Source organism: Aulonocara sp. 'chitande type north' Nkhata Bay, linkage group LG6 (genome assembly GCF_057382095.1).
Source record: "Aulonocara sp. 'chitande type north' Nkhata Bay isolate Kocher_YH1m ecotype deep benthic linkage group LG6, A_spYH_male_GT1.1, whole genome shotgun sequence".
Taxonomy (NCBI): Eukaryota; Metazoa; Chordata; class Actinopteri; order Cichliformes; family Cichlidae; genus Aulonocara; species Aulonocara sp. 'chitande type north' Nkhata Bay.
Window position 1 is genome coordinate 19,481,614 of NC_141349.1, and position 20,902 is coordinate 19,502,515.

The 20,902-nt window shown below is 41.1% G+C and overlaps 2 protein-coding genes across 10 annotated transcripts in view; both read left to right on the top strand.

Moving 5' to 3' along the window:
* Positions 1-1,466: 1,466 nt before the first annotated feature.
* usp38 (ubiquitin specific peptidase 38) lies at positions 1,467-11,029 on the top strand. 2 transcript variants are annotated; one of them, XM_086295425.1, is made up of 11 exons: positions 1,467-1,829; positions 3,013-3,703; positions 5,937-6,072; positions 6,440-6,569; positions 6,699-6,800; positions 7,203-7,361; positions 7,553-7,743; positions 7,832-7,925; positions 8,029-8,135; positions 8,333-9,665; positions 10,276-11,029. In XM_086295425.1, the coding sequence occupies exons 2-11, from the start codon at positions 3,022-3,024 to the stop codon at positions 10,444-10,446; spliced, it is 3,105 nt and encodes a 1,034-aa protein (XP_086151551.1). In that variant the 5' UTR covers positions 1,467-1,829; positions 3,013-3,021; the 3' UTR covers positions 10,447-11,029. The 2 variants fall into 2 exon arrangements, with proteins under 2 accessions (XP_086151551.1, XP_086151552.1); XM_086295426.1 differs by lacking the exon at positions 1,467-1,829 and adding an exon at positions 2,202-2,356.
* A 3,472-nt stretch (positions 11,030-14,501) lies between these two features.
* The window catches only part of gab1 (GRB2-associated binding protein 1), a 58,877-nt gene continuing 52,476 nt past the window's right edge, over positions 14,502-20,902 (top strand). For all 8 annotated transcript variants that reach the window (XR_015129873.1, XM_086295429.1, XM_086295428.1 and 5 more), the window contains exons 1-2: positions 14,502-15,000; positions 15,134-15,289. Coding sequence is in view for 7 of the 8 variants with exons in the window: in XM_086295429.1 (XP_086151555.1) it covers positions 15,218-15,289 (72 nt within the window). In the remaining variant the exon portion in view is untranslated. The remainder of the gene's footprint in view (positions 15,001-15,133; positions 15,290-20,902) is intronic.

Here is a 20,902-nt window from a genome sequence, read left to right on the forward strand (position 1 = left end):
TAACACAAAAACTATTAAAAACAAAAATAAATAATGCATTTTCAAAAAAATTTTAACCAGACCTGACATATATATGGATACATTGATATGTTCCTTGCACTTCCAAAGTTACATGCTTTAATATTATAACTCATTTCTGAAGCCAATGACACTAGCATCACCCCTCTAGGAAGTTTGATGGGTTTCACTGATTAGAGAAAAGACATAGCCAAGTCAATATTTGTGATTGATAGGGTGAAATATTATAGTAAAGTAATATTTCAGTCCCACTTGTGTTTCCTAAAGTAACACGTTTTCTGGGAGTGGATGATGCAGTCATCTATGTGCTGTAGAGAGCTTACTCCCCATTTATAGAGTAAGAGCTGCACTGTGAGGATAAGCTTCTTTGATTTATCAAGTGCATTTCATACAACTCAGCTGCTGCTGCTGAGGGAAAAGTTACAGGAAATGTCAGCAAACACATCAACCATCTCATTGATTACCGACTGCTTGACAGAGAGACAGAGAGGCTGCAGTATGTAAGACTGGGCAGTGCTCAGTCTGATTTGTTGATGTGCAGTACAGGAGCTCCACAGGAGACTGTGCTGTCTCCACACCTGTTCACTTTGTACACCTCAGACTTTCAGTACAATTCTAGGTCATGGAACCTTTAGAAATCCCCTGACAGTTCTGCAGTGAGTAGATGTATTAGTAATGGGCAGTAGGAAGACTAGTGAGCACTATAGTGGATGCCTTTGTGGAGTGGTCTGGGAGCAATCATTTGCTTCTGTATGTGAAAAAGACCAGGGAGGTGTCCCTTGGAAGAAGATGGCTACACAGACATACATGCACTGTACCTGGGTGTCAACATGGACAACAGGCTGAAATGAAAGACCAACACAGAGGCTGGGGATGAGCAGGCTCTATTTACTAATGGAGTCAATGTGTGCACCAAATGATGGAAATTCTATGTTACTCTGCTATGGGAAGCACAGTGTACTCAGGAGTCTGCTGGGAGAATCATTAAGGCTCAGGGACTGTCTGTAAACTGGACACATTGAAGCTGAGGTGGAGAACAAACTGTTAATACCCTTACCGGAAAGGCATTTAATCTATTATTATTATTATTAGTAGTAGTAGTAGTAGTATTAAAAAACGCTAAAAAAAAAAAAACCCAAAAAAACAAAGATGTACAAACAAGATTACATATCCTACTGGGCCGAGAAGAAAATGCCCCTATCTCTTGTTAAATTACACATGCCTAACTCTTCCATTCGTATAACAAACAACATCTCCTTAATTCAGTGTGAAAGTGCAGATGGATGCAAAAATTTGAAAATAAAGTCTTTGATAATCACAATTCCAAGATGCAGCTCAATCTGGATGTTAGGTGGAAGCTGGGAGGTTTCCATCTTTTCATGATTTTTTTTTTAATCGTAGCGTTATCCCAAAAAGGGCAGATGAACGAGTAGTGGTTGAACGCAACACACGAAGTGTACAATAAAAGGATAAAGGTTCTCGAAAATGCTCGCGGAAACGCAGCTTCGTTTAACTGGAAGCGTGTCAAACGGCCAGCAGCGCCATCCGTGGAAACCCACACGACTGACCGTTACACAAATGTAACAAAAGCGGAACAGGCAAAGTTAAGAGAAAAATAGCTTCACCCCAAGGGTCCTACCACCGTCTCTGTCCATAGGAATGACGTCGCTGTACGGTTAATCAGCTGTTTCCGAGCGAGGAAATGGACCAAAATAAATACACATAAAACTGTTTTATCTCTCTGAAGACATTTAGCTCTGACCGACGGCAGAAGCTACTCTGGTCGGACGCTGTTGACATGCTTTATTTGGGTAAGCACACATGTTGGATTATTTGAGTTACATGATGGCATTTATGCTAAGTCAGTTTGTAGGCTAACGGCAGGCCTCTTCGGCTGTTTCTTTCTTCTTCTTCTAATTTTTTTAAAAATTCTTTTAATTGTATTTTTGTTGGGGGCAGTTTGTTAGTAAAACTGCCGCTATGGAGAGGTCAGCACTGTTTCTCAGGTTTAGTTTTAACGCTCATTCTAGCCGTACTTTAGTTTCTAGACATATAGAAATATCTGCTAACTTTACAACTAGCTTTAGCAAGCTAGTCGGCTATCTGTGTGTATCCCCCACAGCAGCAGCAACACAGAGCGGCAGGAGTCATAGATCATAGGCAAAACACGTGTGAAATAGCACATAGTAATGTAATGTGCAGTCTTCAAGGCAGATGGACAATACATTAAATTTGTTTTATTACGCTGAACTTGAAAAAAAAATGTATAGCAAAGTCGTGCGTTATATTTAGTGACAGATCCACTGAAACCACCTTAAATGCCCCCCTTCCCGTTAAGGTAAATAAGTTCAACTACACCTTTTAATCCGAGAGGTATCTTAACAGCTATATCGATATCTACATCGATATCTTAAAATAAGTGTCTTTCGTTTTTACTACACGATAAAGAAATGCTACGGTAGTAAATGAAAGAAATCTGTCAGCGCCGCTCTTTGGGCGTAAATTTTAAGAAATTTGTAAAATTACGGAAAAAGTCACGGGATGTCATGTAGATCGCGAAAAAGCAACCGTTCTGTCATTTAATTGTTAACTACAGTATTACTTAATTATTTTTGGTGTAAAGTTGTAAAACCTTTAAAAATACAGTTAAATGTCCAAAATGCACGCCTTCAATCCCACTTCCCAGAGCCATCCAGGGGACCCCATTGGAGTCTGTGCCTGGCCAATTGTAACCTTGCATTTCTAATTTTGTCTCCCAAACTGCTCAACATGAGCGGTGTTGCTGATATTGTGATTTCTAATCTAATAATTTTACTGTTTACACCTTTGCTTTATAGTCATAAGTCAAAATGTTTTCTGTGACGTGTGTGATCACAAACAAAAACTGTGACAGAACAAATGTTCAGTGCACCATTTAGTGTGACTGCAGATGTTTTCTGACTCTTTTTTTTTTTTAATGGTTCACCTAATTACTTTTTCAATTTTCCTCTACAGATCGACATCATGGACAAGATTTTGGAGGGCCTGGTGAGCTCCAATCACTCTGTTCCAGTGAAGAAGGCCATTGTGAAGAAGGTAGTGGAAGCAGCTGAGAGAGAAGTGACAGAGGATCAGTGTCAGGCACTATTCACACTCACCACCCGCCTCATCTTGCTCGGTGAAGATGCCTTCCAGAAGCAAATTGGCTCCCAGGTTCTTGAAGCCTATGCACGCTACCACCGCCCAGAGTTTGAGCGTTTCTTCAGCAAAGACTTCGTCCTCAGTCTGCTCCAGCAGGGCTACGGCCAGCTGGACCGCAAAGACCCCGCCATAGTAGAATACATTCACTGCTGCCTGCGGTTGCTCATCAGCTGCCCATCGGTGCTGGAGATTTTTAGTGTGATCCAGGTGGAGGTTTTAAGGATGGTGTGTGAACGACCTGATCCCGCTTTCTGTGCCCGCCTGAGCACTTTGCTGTCAGACTTTGTGCAGTGCATCCCAAGAGATAAGTCGGGTATTCTGTTCTGCCAGCAGCTGGTGAGGACCATCAGTTCCTTCCACTGCTTTTCTAGCCAAGAGCAGGAACTGAGAGAGTATGTTGGTCAGGTGACGAAAGTTAGCGCGCTGCTACAGAACATCTGGAAGGCTGACCCAGCCACGCTGCTGCCCTCACTCCAGGAGGTCTTTGCTATTATCGCCTCTACAGGTAAGACTCTTTGATTCCATATAAATTGTGCCTTAAAGGAACAAGAAAGTCATTTCATACGTGATTACATTTTTTTAAATGGGTTCAGTTTTGAGACATTTGTTGTTATAGATGCCATTTAAAAAAAAAAAGAAAGGGAAAAAAAAAAGAAATACTCAACATAAAGAGCAAATTTGGATTTTGTTAATAGTAGCGTTAAGGATGGGCATTTCAAACAGAAATATTATTTGATATTTACATCTCTTCCTCAGAGATTGCCCACAGCTCAAATGCTCTTAAATGACTTTGAATTCAGCTGTTTATATTTTCGACACACATTTGAGTGGGCTTCCCTGGCATACTGCCATCCACCAATTAATGATGCTGTTGGGTAATGCCCGTACTCTTATTCTGAAAGTTCAGTCACAGCAAACACGCTAGTACCAGCCCTTCCTGTCTTCTACCATCTCCTGAGAGGTTCATCAGGCTACTGTTGTGATACCCATCCCCCAGTTTGATAGACTAATGATGTGCTCCTGAATAAGCCTGAATTTCTGAGTTCCCAGTCAAAATTTGAATCTCAAACTCCCCCTTTGATTTGCTTTTGCCACTTGCGAAGTCAGAGTAGTAACCTGCAGTTAACAAACATGGTGGCACTAAATGTAAATAGCAGGAAAATCATAAAACTTTTCATTTGTACTGCCACTGTTATGTATTTGTGACTTACTAAGTAAGCTAAGCACAGACCAGGCTCTAACATGATTGTGCAGTGGTGTTTTAAGGTAGAAAAGAGCAAGACTTTTGCTCTATTGCTATTGATTCCTGAATAGCTTTACATTGCTAAGAAGCCAAACAAATCCTGGTTTGTTTGTTTGTTTGTTTTTTGTTTTAAGTTGTTGTTCTTTCTCGCTCTTTCTGGAACACGCTAATTAGGGAGGGACTTTTGAGTTGCAAGGTATGTGAAGGGCAGTATAACTGTCTTGTCTTGGACTTCAGCTAGTAATGATACTCTTTGATCTGCTCTGGATTTTTTATTGAGAGCTGGAGGGGAACTCCAACCAGAATCTGCAGCTGGTTGAGTGCTGGTTCATTTGCTGCTACACTGTTACCTCATCTAGGCTCCAGAGCAGAATTAGGAGTGCACTTCAGATGGGTGGAGTATGAGCCCATCCAACTGAAGAGAAGCTCAGTGGAGAGACAGCTAATACTTACTGTCATTTATTCTCACAGTCTGTTTAGCGTGATTTATTCTTGTTTTTAAGAAAACGTGTGTGCGCCTCCTTGAAGACGCACACCCACTCTGCTGAAGCTACAGCTCTTAATCATTTCTGGAGTTGGTGGGTACAATGACCTAGCCACACAAAGTATTTGTTTTAGTTTATTTAATAATTTACATCTTACATTGTAAAATCATGGTTAGTCCTAATTTATGCACTCATATCAACTGATTCATTTATTTATTTTTTTGAAGTATGGAAGATCAAAACCATCTCCAACCCTAATAAATAAGAGTGATTTACAAAATGCATGAAAAGTATATTGATTTTTTTTTTTAAGTCACAGAAATTTTTGTTTTAACTTGCTTATGTGATGATGGTTTTTAAGTTTTTCCAGTTCCCCACTTCCCACTATTCCTTTGTGTATTTGAGATATATGAGACTTTTAGAAGAGTGAAACTGCCCAAAAAGTATAAAGAAAAAAAAGACTGAGTGTATGTGTATACACACACACACACACACACACACACACACACACACACACACACACACACACACACACACACACAGTCTTTTTTTTTCTTGGGCAGTTTCACTCTTCTAATAGTTGAGAGAGTTTCAGCTGAAGTCAAAGTTGCAGTGGCTGATGGTAAATGTTATTGATGTTCTGGGTTTGAAGCAGGAAATTGTTTCAAATATTATATGGACAGTATGTGTTTGAGCTCTGTGAGCAGATCCGCTTTGGATTGAAAGGTCCCTCGGCCTCCATTTTATTGATATTGTTCAGGCGAACAGTGCCCCTGGAATGCTTTCCTAATATCCGCAGAGCATCCCCCCTCTTCATAGAGGATGCATAAAGCACCATAGATGATTGTGATCGTGTTTTCATGATGATAAACCTCTACTTTCATATTGTTCAACCTTAGTGTTTGTTTCTTTTTCTATTTTCTCTTACAGACTGTAAGTGTAATTTGTATCCCAACACGTGTCCGCTGGAACACAAAGAAAAACTAACATTATGTATTTGATTATCGCAGACCCTTCCTTTGACCCAGCCATTGCACTGGCCAGCCTGGTCCAGCATATCCCTGTCCAGATGATCACAGTGCTTATCAAGAGCCTCACCACAGACCAGAACGTCAGAGACGCAAACATGACTAAAGCACTCTGCAGGTGAAATTGCACACTGAGCTATTTGAGTTCAAAAGAAGTGCCACAGTATTTAAATACAAGAATAGAATAATCCTTTAATTGTCCCACAAGGGGAAGTTTGGTTGTAACAGCAGCCAGAAAGACACATACAAACAAACAGTACACAGGACACAGAACAGAAACATACACAATTTTTCTTACATATTTACATATGGACAATGGTTACTATAAACAGAGTACTGTACAACTGGAGAAGTACAGTTTTTAGGATGCATGTATAAATGGCTTGAACATTATCTTAACTGAAAATCTGTGGATCTATTTAATAAGAGTGGGTGGGTTTGTTCCAGTCATTTGCTGTTAACATATCCTTTTTCTGTCCATCTAGGATGATTGACTGGTTATCTTGGCCTCTTGCCCAACATGTAGATACCTGGGTCATCGCTCTGCTGAAAGGCCTGGCTGCTGTTCAGAAGTTCACTATCCTCATAGATGTCACTCTGCTTAAAATTGAACTGGTTTGTAATGAGAACTCTTCAATGAGTTTCTAATAGATGGAAATTGTGTGCATTTTACTGAAGCACCTCTATAAATAAACATGTTCGCAACAGATGATTTTATTTTATTTTTTTAAACTCCACCCATAGGTATTCAGTCGTCTGTGGTACCCCATTGTGCGTCAGGGGGCGCTGGCCGTGCTCTCTCACATGCTGCTGAGTTTCCAGCACTCTCCCGAGGCCTTCCATTTGGTAAGGGGGTCTCTTGTGTCCTCACAGCCCATTTCCCTCTCGTATGGCCACTTTATTGGTTTTCTCATTTTCGTCTCTTCTGGCTTAAATTACTTCAAAGCTGCATAGACGTCTTTTCCCAGAACTCTGGGCTTGGCACCACACTCTCACTAATGATGTGTGAAGCACTTAAATGCAGAGCAATAGCCCTTGAATTGGCCAATTTCATTAGATTCTAAAAACATGAATAGGCTCAAAAATACTCTGCAAATGAGACCTCTGTGGGGTTTCTGATGTGCAACCACCCCGTGGCTCACCGCACCACAGATATTTATGATTAATGTTAGCTGTACCTTCTGCTGTTTTCAGCGCTACGGTGTAGTCAACATTTTTCTCTTCTCTTTATTCCCTTCTCTCTCTTAGGTTGTTCCACATGTAGTAGATCTAGTTCAGTCCTTAAGGACAGATGGGCTTCCCACTAGCAAAGCGTTCCTGCTGCAGTTCACTGAGCTCATACACTGCATGATGTACCAGTACTCTGGCTTCCCTGACCTTTATGACAACATACTGGAGGCCATCAAGGTAACCAAGTGGGGAGAACACTTCTTTCTGTAGTTGGATATTTCAACGATAACAAAACACATCAGGTCCATGTTTTATTTATTTGGATCATTATAAATGAAACATGATATGCAATGAGGAGCTTCAGTTAGACTTTCTGTTACTTTTACTTTGCATTTTTACTGTGTTAAAAACGTCTCTTTTCTTTTCAGGATCTACCAAAATCTGCAGAAGAGAAGATCAAACTGGTGTTGAATCAAAGTGCCTGGACGTCTCAGTCCAACTCGTTTGCCTCTGGTCTGCTGAGGCAAGCTAAGTCTGAGACGGGCAAAACAGGCTTAGTCAACTTGGGGAACACCTGCTACATGAACAGCATCATCCAGACCCTTTTTATGGCCACAGAGTGAGTCTTTTAGACATAAAATCTGTAAAAGCAGGTGTTCTTGTTGTGAAATGAAATATGAAACCAACTTTTCTTTCTCTTTCTTCAGTTTCAGGAGGCATGTTTTATCATTGCATCTAAACGGTTCCAACACACTAATGAAAAAGCTTCAGCTTCTCTTTGCTTTCCTCGCACACACTCAGGTTAGTGTTGCCCTGTTAAGTAGCAATTACAAGCATTGTTAGTGGAGAACTACAGCAGCAGATATTAACGTGTTTCATTCATTTGTGTTTATCTGTCCTACAGAGGGCGGCCTATGCTCCCAGAAACTTCTTGGAAGCGTCCCGCCCCCCCTGGTTCAACGTGGGTTCTCAGCAGGACTGTTCAGAGTACCTCAGATTTCTTTTAGACAGGTATTTTAAATTAATAGCTTGTCAATCATTTGCATTACTGAAAGCGGAATGGAATAAATGTTAATGAATATAAAGCATTGTGAGTGCTAACTGCGTATGAATACTGTTTGTAAACTGTGTTTAAACAAAGACATAGCCGTTGCACTAATTTGTTTGATTTTTTTTCAATAAAAAGCTGAGTGTTTTCTGATCCCAAGGTTACACGAGGAGGAGAAAACCCTTCAGGCACTGGATTCAGCTGAACCAAAAGCTGCCTCCCCAGCTGACACGAGCTCCAAAGACCCTGCAACAACGTCTGCTCAGGAAGACAATGAACAGACCATTTTGCCTCTAGCAGAGGCCAAACCTGGAGATGACACAAGGACTTTGATAGAAAAGATGTTTGGAGGGAAGCTAATCACGAGCATTTGCTGTATGCTGTGCAACTGCATCTCTGAGAAAGAAGAACCTTTTACAGACCTCTCTTTGGCCTTTTGTCCAGGTACCACTTTACAGGATGGCCCTCAAACACAGAGGCAATCAGAAGAGCCCAAAGCTCTCTGTCAGGGATCTGTCAATGGTGGCAGCGAAGCTCCTGAGCCAAGCTCGGCCAAAGCTCCAGCTAGCAATGCCCATTTTGTGCCAGTAACAAATGAGCCTCCTCTCTCCGTGCCTGACCTGGTGAATTATTTTCTGGCTCCGGAAATCCTCGACGGAGACAACGCCTATTTCTGCGAGAAGTGTAGCTCCCTCCAGCGGGCAGAGAAGACCATTAAAGTGGTGTCTGCCCCTGAATACTTGATTCTCACTCTGCTGCGATTTTCATATGACGCCAAATGCCATGTCCGTAGGAAGATTCTTGATAATGTCACCATCCCACCGCTGATCAGACTTCCTGTACATGACCCTTCCGTACCTACACAGTGTTCTTCTTCTACCTCGTCTCCTTTGCAAGTGGATTCTCCTGAGAGCAGCGAGAATCTGGCCAAGAAACTCAAATCATCGCAACACGATGAGGAAGAGGAGAAGGCAAGGATAGATGGAGCAGAGGAGATGAGCAGGGCGATTCAGTCGGTCCCCTATGTCCTCAGCTCGGTCGTAATACATTCTGGTATATCGTCAGAGAGCGGCCACTATTACTCTTATGGTCGTAATATTAATGGAACAGATGGGGCACAGCATCCAGACAACCAGTACAGCATCAAAGAGGATTTAGGGAACGCCCAGGCCGAGTCCAACCTCTACACCTGCTCAGCTCCCTCGCTTCCACGTGAACAAAGCGAAATGCTGCCTAATAGTAGCCAGGAGGCAAAAGATTGGCTGCTCTTCAATGATAGCAGAGTAACATTCACATCTTTCCAATCAGTGCAAAACATTACTAATCGCTTCCCCAAGGACACCGCTTATGTGCTCATGTACAGGAAACAGGAGCTACCAGGGCAAAGCTTAAATGGGGGACTAATGGCAAATGGAATGAGACTGAGTGCCGAGCCTCCTCTGCAGAAAGAACTACTGGATGCTATTATCAAAGACAACAAGCTCTATTTACAGGTACGTTGGGTTGAACACATGAAATGCACTTCCATATACTGGTGTTCAGTTACCCTTTAAAACTGTCACTGCCTATAAATTCAAGTGTGAAGCGATTAGCTCGTATTAAATCTGTGGTTTAAGAACTCTGAGGGTATTTGGATAGAAATTGTGCTTATTTTGCCTGTTTTACACAAACATGACTTAAAGCCTCATTAACACTAACACTTCTAAGAATCGAGGTTATAAAAGTCAGAGAGTCACCGAGGTGGAAAGAGGTGAAGGGAAAGCAGGCCGTGCTTTTACGGATAACTTGGAGATGTAGTGTGTAGGAGTTTTTTATTTGGACTGCACATCTGAACTGTCCTGTTACAAGATGTGAAGAGTAATTTCACGAGTCATTGAACTGTGCTCCATCGAGTTGACATTCCACCACACTTTTTTTTTCATTACAACTGCAGTAAATCTCCTCTAGGGGGTGCTATAATTACATGCAGCGAAAGCTCTGATGGACTTTCAAGCACACGCAAACTAGCGTTGCTTCTTTGTCACAGCAAAGTTGAGTGCTGTTTAAGGTTAAATATAATCTCGCTTGGAAATAACACTTCTCTCCCCTGCTTGCTGTCGTTAGGAGCAGGAGCTCAGCGCTCGGACCCAGGCTCTTCAGGCCCCATCATCCTCCTGCTCATTCAGGCCCAACGGTTCAGATGACAATAACCCACCGGGGAGCTGCGGCCCATCTGGAGGAGGAGGAGGAGGAGGAGGCGGAGGCTTCAATACAATTAGTAGACTGGTCTTCTGAAAGAGAGAGAGAGGCATAAAAATGCTGCAGGAAATCCAGATGAACTGGTGCTAAGGGAGTTCTGGGCTCATCCCACAGGACGCTGAATCTTCTCACTATGTATAGCAAAGGAGGAGCACTGAAATGATCTAGCAACACACATCAAAACTGGCTCTGATTCTTCATTTGATTTTCTTTAAATCTAAAAGTTTTGGTTAGTCCTCATCTATGATTTTTCTTTATTTATTTTTGTGATTTGAAAACATTGTAATCTCCTGTTAATCCTACAAATGTCAAAACTCGGGGTGGCTAATACTCACTGGTGCAAATATATTTCTGTCTCAAATGAAAGAATTTTGGCAGGATATGATTCAATATTATACAAACGACTTCAGATTAATCTTCTAATAAACAGACAGAAGGCATTCATCTGTTGGAAATACAGATTTGTTTAATTTTTATTTATCATACTTTAAGTTTTTACTTCAGCTTATTGTGAGCTGTGGTATTTTATTATTGAGGATATTGTGCCTGGGATCTGTACTCTGTTTCATACAAGACATGCAATAAATGTACATATGACTTCAAATAAAAGAACTTCAAATTGATTACGGTATTGACTTGTGTGTATCTATATAGATACACACGTGTGTGTGTGTGTGTGTGTGTGTGTGTGTGTGTATATATGTATATGTTTGTTTGTTTTTTGGTTTTTTTTTCTTTTTGCCTGTCCCGTTTGGCTCTTTTGCCATCAGAATCATTGTCTAAAGGCAAAGAAAGATGCCCAACGGATTTACTTTACCAAATTGACCATCCCAGCCTTGCCGTAATGGTCCATTTGATTCACCTTTTATTGTTTATTTTATTTTCACTTACTGAATACGGGACAGACTTGACTGGGGGAAAGAAGGGGAGAAAGAAAGAGGGAATGAGAAACAGCTGAGAAGAGGGACGGGGGAGAAGGGCAAAAACCAACAGAATGAGCAGGAAAAAAAAAAAAGAAATAAAAAATGCATATATCAATCACCTGGATCACCTGCTGAGAAAGAAAAAAGAAAACAAGCAGAAGAGAACAAGAGTAATAGAATAAACAGCATCACAATGATATATGGGAATATGACAGTAAATACTAAATATTAAACATTGTGCAGCACATAAGATCAACAGAACACAGTGTGCTTTGAGGTAGGAGCCAAAAAGGGTGTAGTTTGTGGGTGTGATCACCCGTGTGTACACCTGTGAGCATGGACGCGCTTGTTTTTTTTTGTTTTTTTTTTAAAGGTTCCTTCATGTAATGATCTGCTAGAGGGTGTGGGGGGCCACAGCCCCGTCCACCAGGGCATGAAGCAGGTATGGAGGAGATCAAAACTCCAGACATCCAGAGGCCCCCAGAACACAAGAGACCAAGGAAGACCAACAGAGGGGCAGCCGCGCCACTGTCCCAGAAAGAGCTGAGGAGAGTCCCAGATGAGGGCTCACTCAGCAGCCGCGGAGCAGAAGCCAGGGGGAGTTGCAGTGACGCGCCCGTGAGCTCCGCCGGCAGTCAGCCGTGCCTGAGTGACCAAGCCCCAGGCCGAGAGGCCGGGGGCACCCCACCTCCGAAGTGGCCCGAGCGAGCACCAGGCTCCAGGCCCCGATAAGCGGCCGCCAAGGAGTGAGCCGGTGTGTACCTGGACGCCCATCCCCGGACACAAAGAACCACCAACGCACCGATGTCTGAGGGAGTCCGCCACTGGCAGGGGAAGTGGTGGTAGGGGGAGATAGGCCTCCAAACCTTGGAGGGCCTGAGATGTCCCCAGAGAGGTGGCGCCTGACACCCAACCTGACATATAGACACAGAAATACAGGCACACACATATACAAACATCCATTCCCACCCTCATGCTCTCATATGCACTTACTCCACACTCAACCAACATGGAGACAGACATAAAGAGACGCTGTACACACGATCACACTCCCCAAGCGTACTCTACAAACCGGGTCTAGGTACCCTTGCCCCTGGAGGGGGGAACTGCACCCAGACCCAGGTGGTGTTACCCTTTTCCCTGCGGTGGGGGGAGGCAGACCGCCCCGACTCCGCAGCAGCAGGGAGGCCCCACACTCCAGACCGCAGTCGGACGGCCAACTCCTCCTCCTAGCCCCCCCGCTCCAGCAGGTCGCAGAGAACGGGGGTGAGAGAAGACTCCAATGTATATATATATGTATATATATATGTGTATATATATTATGTATATATATATATATATATATGTATATATGTGTGTATATATGTGTGTATATATATATATATATATATATATATATATATATATATATATATATATATATATATTCAAAATCGCTTTGTCAAATGGAGTCTACTCAAACCAGTATTGGAAAAGGGAACTGCAGAGTCACATGCCATCACATACTGTTCCCACAGGCAAATTATAGTTGTCTTTTTTTTATGCAGAAACACAAAATCATTAGCAAATGTTTACTTTTTACACATTTTTAATTGATGTGGTAAATACACAGTGGCATGTGAGCCTTCAAAGGACATTTGGAAAATAAAAAATCTCAAGACTCCTTTTTAAGCAAGCAAACCTCCTGTTTGGTGGATTTTTTTTGCTTTTTGTGGATGTATTTTCAATATTCTGTATCCATTCAGTAGCCTGTTACTATGTTAGATAATTTGCAGACAATCTATAGCTCATCTGGAATATACTGACACCATATCTTAGGTCTGTCTTTCTAGGTAATACTGAAAAGCTGGAAACAGGTAACATAATACCCACATGAACCTTTAAATCTTAACTCTGGAGACTCTGGGCCTTTGCTTTTTGATGATGTGCACATATGGCTCTCAAAGAGAATTAATTGGGGTTGCTGTGTTGTGTCTACAGCCTTTAATTGCTCCCTGTTTCTTCATCAGGACTAATGCTGTGGAAACAGGCCATGTGTCAATAGACTGGCAAAGTCATTAATCACAGAATAACAGGGAAACATCCTTTCGGAGAAGCATAACCATACCAATAGGATTCCTCAAATTCCACTCGGATTCCACAGGAAACACGCCTTTGCCAGTAGAAAGGACCAGTTATAGATGGTCTTTTTGGTCCCCCGGGATATTGACATATTTCTAGTGAACCACATCCAGGCTTACAGGAAAAAACATTTTCTAACAGCTTTGGTGCTGGACTGTAGCCTGTGAGGAGATTGCTGGTAGCTTTAGGCTCTGTGGATTTTTAGATTCAAATAAATGGTATGGGAAGTAGATTTAAATTTAGCAGTGACAGAGATGATATAGCTTTGTAAATAAATAGAGACACGGATTCATAGATAAAAACGTTAAAAAACTATCATGTAAATAGACTACTGAGTCTATTTTAACATGATTGTATACAGATTCCTCTCTGGGGACTCCAGCAGCATTGTGGATAGTGTAGTCTAGACATGCAGTGATTTGTTGGGACCCTAGGGGTTGAGGCGGGTCCTTTCATTGTCGCTTTTTTTAAGCTCATTGTCTTCACCAAGAGGTGCATGCTTCTGTATTAACGTTATGCGTCATCTACAAAAAAGCTAAACAACACTGTTATTTTTTTAGGAACGGGACACAGAGAACTGTTTGAACTACATGTCCCATGATGGAAGCTCTACAGCTTTCCCTGCACGCCGCCGCCTCTCCAGTTTGTGCTCTGAAGAACCGCATCAAGCAGTCGGAACAAACATCAACTTCCGACTTTGAATTTCAAAATAACATTCTAGAAATTAAACCACGTTGAGTCGTGCCTCGTATGTGCGAATATTACCATGAAGAAATATTCTGGAGTGTAAAAATGAAAATATATTCTATGTTCTTTATAACAATGTAGCCTTTATCAATTTACAGAACTAGCCATAGTACTACAGTATTGCTTAGATGAGAAAAGGTAGATGTCAACCTGTCAATCAAGACTAAAAATAGCAACTTACACTACTACGTTTCTAAACTAAAGGCAGCTTCAAAGCGTGCTAATATTATTTTGAAAACAAACCAATAACTTCCGGTCCTCTCGCCTATGCGGCTGTTAACTCCATTCAGTAGTGTTCCAGAGGAGGGTGAGTTTAGGGAAAGACGGAGCCACCCTGTCAATCACAATTAAGGAACCATGGGAGTAAACTGGTAGGAAAGCTAGGCGAAACCACCGTGTTTACGGTCGAGCTTGTTTTAATTTGCGTTCAGACGACAACTATGCACCGGTACAGTGTGGGACATGCACACCCGACCTCTCCAGATGGGAATCGCTTCACTTTGACGGGAATTAGCATGAGACGTTAAATATAACAACAACAAAAAAAACTTGCCGACTTTCATTTGTCTGCGCCTGTTTTTTCTTTTCTTTTTTCCTCTTTTTTTTTTGCCCCCACAGCCTTCCAGTTTGAACAAAATACAAAAGTCACCGCTGATATTTGTTCAAAAGGCGGTGCCGCCGGGGTTTATGTTTACTCCAAGCTAAGGAGACACGTTTATTTGAGTACAACTCGTGGAAATTTGGTCTGTGCATTTCACAGAACTGACGTGTCGGCGAGTCCACTTTCGGAGGAGTGACGGTTGGTTATTGCGCCTTTAAAAACACACATACACGCACAGCATTTTTTTAAAACAAACTTTATATTCGAAGTATGTTTTGACTTCACCGTCTTAGCCTCATATTAACTGTTTTATTGTTATTTTTCCCCCCAGGTACAAGAAGACACTCCCGAAAACAACCAGCGCCAAGCGTCAATCCGGGCTCAAACTCCAGAGAGAGCAAGAAAAGGAGCAGAAATGAGCGGGGGAGAGGTGGTGTGCTCGGGGTGGCTGAGAAAGTCTCCTCCTGAAAAAAAGTTGAGACGTTACGTAAGTGCGCTTTATATCCTCTTTGTTACGTTGTAATAAAGTAACCTGTTAGACCAAAGGGAGGAAAAAAACGTGCATGCTTTTCCCTGGAGGCTCTCCCCGGGTGCAGACGATGTGTAGGCCTCATCTTGTGTGCATTGCAACAATCAGCTTTTGTCTCTCCCCCCCTTACCCTTTTTGTTGGTGAACCTGAAAGTGTGCGTTACTTATATAAAGTAAAGTTACTTAAGCGTGACTTAACAGGCTTTGCTCAAGGGCACGTCAGCGGGGCGCATGGCCGCTGTTTGGGAAGCAAACATGAGACTCTGGCAAGCATTATCTCGGGAGAATTTGATTGTCTTTGACCAGTAACGCAGTGCTTTGATTACCTTTTGAAGTCACGCAGTCAAGAGTATCAAAGGTGGTCGCTGAGAGTTAAATGATTTACAAATCAACTGCAAAATCAGAGCTAGTTGTGGCTGTCATTACATCTACTATATCTGCCATTGTTTACATCCCTGTGTTGTCTTATCTGCAGCTCTGTCAGTCTCTACTCACACCTGCTATTCAGTCTTACATACTTTTAAAACGATATGCAATCAGTTATGACATGCCATTGATTTTTTTTCCCCCCCACAAGTGTAACTGACAGTTTTATGTTCCTGTTCTCTCTGTTTAATTAGTGTGCTATTGGAAGAACCTCTCATATAAGGCTAAAGCAAATAACTTGATTAGCTGCTTTGTTAGCCATCAAGCCCATTTGATTTCTTTGTGCACGGCATCTTTATTGATACAAGAGCTGTAAGATCAGAGAAGGGATGTTTTTGCAGAAACCAGAAGTTCAAGAGAGCATAAAATATACACTTAGAAGCAGGGTTCATTGAGTGCCTGCATCACATCTATTACAGAATAGTGTTTTATTTGATGACAGAGGTCACCTTGTTGTACAGTACTTTGTGACAACAGTTTCCAGCTGTTTTTTTTTAAAACCAGGACCCTGTTCATATCTGGAGTTGGCCAGGATTTGATCAGGAATGGACAATCCTTCTCCAAGTGAGATCAGGTGCCTTTACTGACCACTCATAATTAAGTGTACCCCACCCATTGCATATGCATGCTCTGACGCAGCATGAGAAAACATGGGGATAGATGCAGAGAAGACAAGAATCCTGTTCGTGCACAAAAAACAGCTAAAGAATGAGGCAATCAAGAAAAACTGGACTTTCCAATGCTTCCAGTGTTTGTTATCTTTAACTGTCTGCGGATATCTTGCAAAACTGTCTGTGAAAAATTTAGTTTATTGAACAGATTCTGGTGCATAAACTGCAAATAAGCAAGGCAGACATGCAAACTATTTTGTCATGGGTACTCATCCAGGAAACCTCTCAGCTGCGAGGGGGAAAAACCCCTGGTCGGTGCAGCTACGCGTGCTGAATAGTCATCGACGAATGCTTTCTTGTAAAACTAGCATAGATTTTATCAGAAGTTTAATAATTTATGAATGTGCTCGAAGCGAATATTTAACCATTTCCTTTTTTTTTTTTCTTTCAACTAAACCACAGAAATTCAAAGAATGCATACAGTTTGACATCATCAAGTTAAAAATTCATAGGAAAAACCAAAGATTGATGAATGAAATCTGTGTTTTGCTTATTAATGTAGAAGTTTAGAAATTTTGTTTGCAAAGTTTGCATTAAATGGAGGGGTCCAGTTCTGTAAACCTGCATCTTGCCTGTAGCGGCAGGCTTTGGTATCACTGTTGTGTTACCTGCAGTCAGCATCTCGTATGGTCATTACAAAAAAGTCTTTTGTTTAGTTTTTTCAAAGTTGCACTATTTCCCAACAGCCTTGTGCACAACTAATGGCTAATAAATGAATCATGAAGCAACAGCAATATAACTCCTCATATTGATTCCTGACTTACTTTAATCAAACAGAGTCATGGTGCGAGGGAATAATACAATATGGGACGCTTAAAAATATCAATGACTAAAACATGCTATTTCTTTCTTATTTTGAAATGATTTGAAATAACAATAATGTTTGCATCCACAATACAAAAGTTAATATGACCCCAAATGTTAGTTTCTCAGGAGAAAAAAAGAAGTAGGCTACTGGAGGACCTAGTTATTTTCAAATGGTTATGACAACTTGTTGCTCAAGTTGTGTAACTGTTTTAGTGTTTTAAGAACTCTGAGGAAACTCGTGATTTTGTGAGGTAGAAGTTAAGCTGTTTAAAGCTGCGAAATTATAGTTGTTGTTTTTTATATCTGCATAAACTGCATCTTTTTTTCCCTGTTTAATGTTAAGAAAACATTTTTGAGTTAAATGTTGGCCATTGCTTTTATACAAACAAGGAACAAACTGCAAGCTGGTTTCTTTCGTTTTGGGGGGTTTATCAACGCAAATGCCACGTTTTAGTCTTTCTGTCACAGGTAGCGACATAATCCTGTTTGAAAATATATTTCTACACTTTAGATTTCTGTTTGACTTATTGAGGCCATAAGAGTGTAACAGCAGAGTTCAGCTAAATCTTTCGAGAATACAGCTTCAGATTGTGGGTCATGATTCTTCCTCTTCATTGTTCGCTCTTATTAGATTTTCTACGGCTGCTACAGACTGTTCATATCAGAGTTGTTTTTCAGTGACTAATACTCTGATCTAACTTTCAACAATGCCCTCTATAGTAGTGCAGCAATCTAAAATCTAAAAATACTGGGAAACACAGCAGGGTGGTTTGAGCAAGCTCGGTCACATGAAGCTGTGTAATTAGTGGAAGTACTTACAAGTTGTTCAGATTATACTAACTCAAATAAATAGAGAAGTTGATTCTCTCTTGTTTTTCTTTTTCTTTTTTAAATTGAAACAATTCAGCTGGTTATGAAGCATGAGAGCTTTTGTGGGATTAGATGAGACATTCTTGAATTGTTTTACTTCCTTGCTGCTTCTTCCTTTTCTTCTTCTTCTCCTTTTCGGTTACTGCCTTAATGGGTCATCGCAGCAATTCATCACCTTCCCTCTAACCCTATTCGGAGCGTCTTTTGATGTCACACTAGACTTCTGCATGTCCTCCTTCGGGACATCCACAAATCGTCTCTGTGCCTTTCCTCTTTTCCTCCTGCCTGGCAGCTCCATCTTCAACATCCTTTATCTAATATATCCACTATCCTTACTCCTCAGCAAACATCCAAACCATCTCATCCTATCTCTCTTTAACTTTGTCTCCAAACCGCCCAGACTTAGCTGTCCCTCTGATGTACTTCTATCTAATCTTGTTCAGCCCCAACAAAAATGTTAGTGTCTTTTAACTTTGCTGCTTGCAGCTACACCAGCTCTTTTTTTTTTTTTTCTTTCTTCAGTGCCACTGTCTCCATACCATCACATCCTGTAAAAGTTCCCTTTTAACTCTAGCTGCTATCCTTCTGACACAGCATTTAATGTAATCGACACAAAGGTCAGCGTATGTTTTGAGCTGCAATGGTGCAGGCGAACCTGCAGCTCTCCCCGGGGCTTTTGTAGTTTGTTTTTTTTTTCCGAAGGTGGACGAGTTTGCTGCTATGTGGGCGGCCCTGACTCTATCTGCAGTTCCCCAAGCCACTTTTTTTTTTTTTTTAAGGTAATTATTTGGTTTTCAGCTGGACTAGGGCTGTTCGATATAACGATATATATCGGATGATAATATAAAAACTTTTATCGTTTCATTTTACGCTATCGTTTGTTTCGTGGTGTCGCAAAATAAACTGTTTACGGCAATATTTTTTCATCGTTCTGATGGTCACTGTAGTGGCTATATTAATTTCTTAAAGTTCTCTCTTTCTTTTATATTTTATATAACCACACTACGGATGGACAAGCGCCTGTTTTTATGCGTTGTCGTTAGCAACAACTACGGTAACACCATCACGTGTCCGCTTGTTTATGTTCCACATAAACCTTTCACAATAAAGCTCAAGATCCTGTTGAGACTTTTCAAAATGAACTGAATCACGTGAAAGAGCAGATTATTTACGGATGAGAAGTAAAAAAAGAGCCGCCAGGTGCTAAAAAATAAACCTTAGACTCAAACGTTAGAACAGGCTTTTCCCTGCAGCACGCCGTGTAATAAATACTCACAAATGTAACGGTGGCCGTTACAACTTATGTCTAAAAATGTATAGTTTCATGCATCTGTTAAAACACTCGACTCCAGCTACATGACGCGCAGCTGGAAACACTTCCCGCAAGACGAGCTGCCCGAGATTCACAGAATTTACAGAAAATGTTACATTTTTGTGATTTATATCGTTATCGGGACGATAGAATTCTTATATCGGGATATGAGATTTTGGTCATATCGCACAGCCCTAAGTTCGACTGATGTTGGTCTCACTATTTGGCACAATTGAGCAGTCCTAGATTAAATGTGAGTTTGGTGCCACATGCTACATGAGGTTTGCTGGCAAAGTAAGCTAGTGATTACTGACTTTATTTTTTTTGTGGTAAAATCACATTACAGCTACATTGGTGCAAGCATTTTAGTTTGTCAATGTCCTTTGAGAACAGGGACCAGAATAAACTGCTGTCTGTACGCTATTTAGTACCAAACCGATGTGGGCATTTTGTTTTTTGTATCTAAAACTACTCACCTCAGCTTTAAAAAATACAAAATATACCATAGGGTCAGTACAGCCTTGCTCCCTGGGGTTTTCCATTTCATTGGCACTGCATTTTTCCATCCATTTCTCCTTTTTCTCTTTCATTTCTCTTAACTAATGTGCATATTTGTCTCAGTGTCCACTAGTGTAAGCATCCTTAAAGGAACAGCTTTCGAGATGGATGTCTTCAGGACATCTGTTGTGTTGTCACATGGACCCAAGGAGATGCAGAGATCGAGTTACAAGGTTGCTGTCGTCACTGCTCGATAAAATGGTGTATCTCAGTTAATTCTGCCACCACATCATGGAGGTGTAGGTGAAAACGGATAAAGGAAATGAATAAGGATAGTTACTGGTAACATTTTATTGATACCGATGCCATTATTTATTCTAGGTCTGTTTTTACGGATTCTCTCATTGATCGGTGATCAATATTTTGCGTTGGGGAAACATGTAGGTCTACAAAGGTTTTCAGCATCAGTGCTGCTGGTTATCATCAGGGTCTGATGTAGGATGTAGAAACCAGATTTAAACAAACAAAAAACAAAAACCAACAGGTATGTACTTCAGGTGTGGAAAAAGCTCCACTGCCGGGGGTTTGACGTCATGCTTTGTTATGTGAAACTGCAAGAAACAAGATGCCAGCACTGATGAAAGCAATTGATAAGCTCTGAGACAGACAATTAATATAAACTGGACAGTTTGGAACCGGTTCTCTGTCGAGAATCTTTAGTTCTCAATCAGCCTCTCTATCTAATCTAGAGTTGATAGAGAGATATGTATATAACTGCTTCAAACGGCTGTTTATGCGTGCCATTTTGAAGCCGCCATGTTTCAATTAAACGTCATTGTTCGGCTTGTTCATATTACAATAATACAATTCCTATTGAAAGGAATCCTTAATTTTAGTTCAAAACATTAATTAAACAGCAGCAGTTTTGAAAATGTATAAAATAACTGTCTCCTTGATTTTTAATAATTTTGCTTAGCTCTTAGTTTC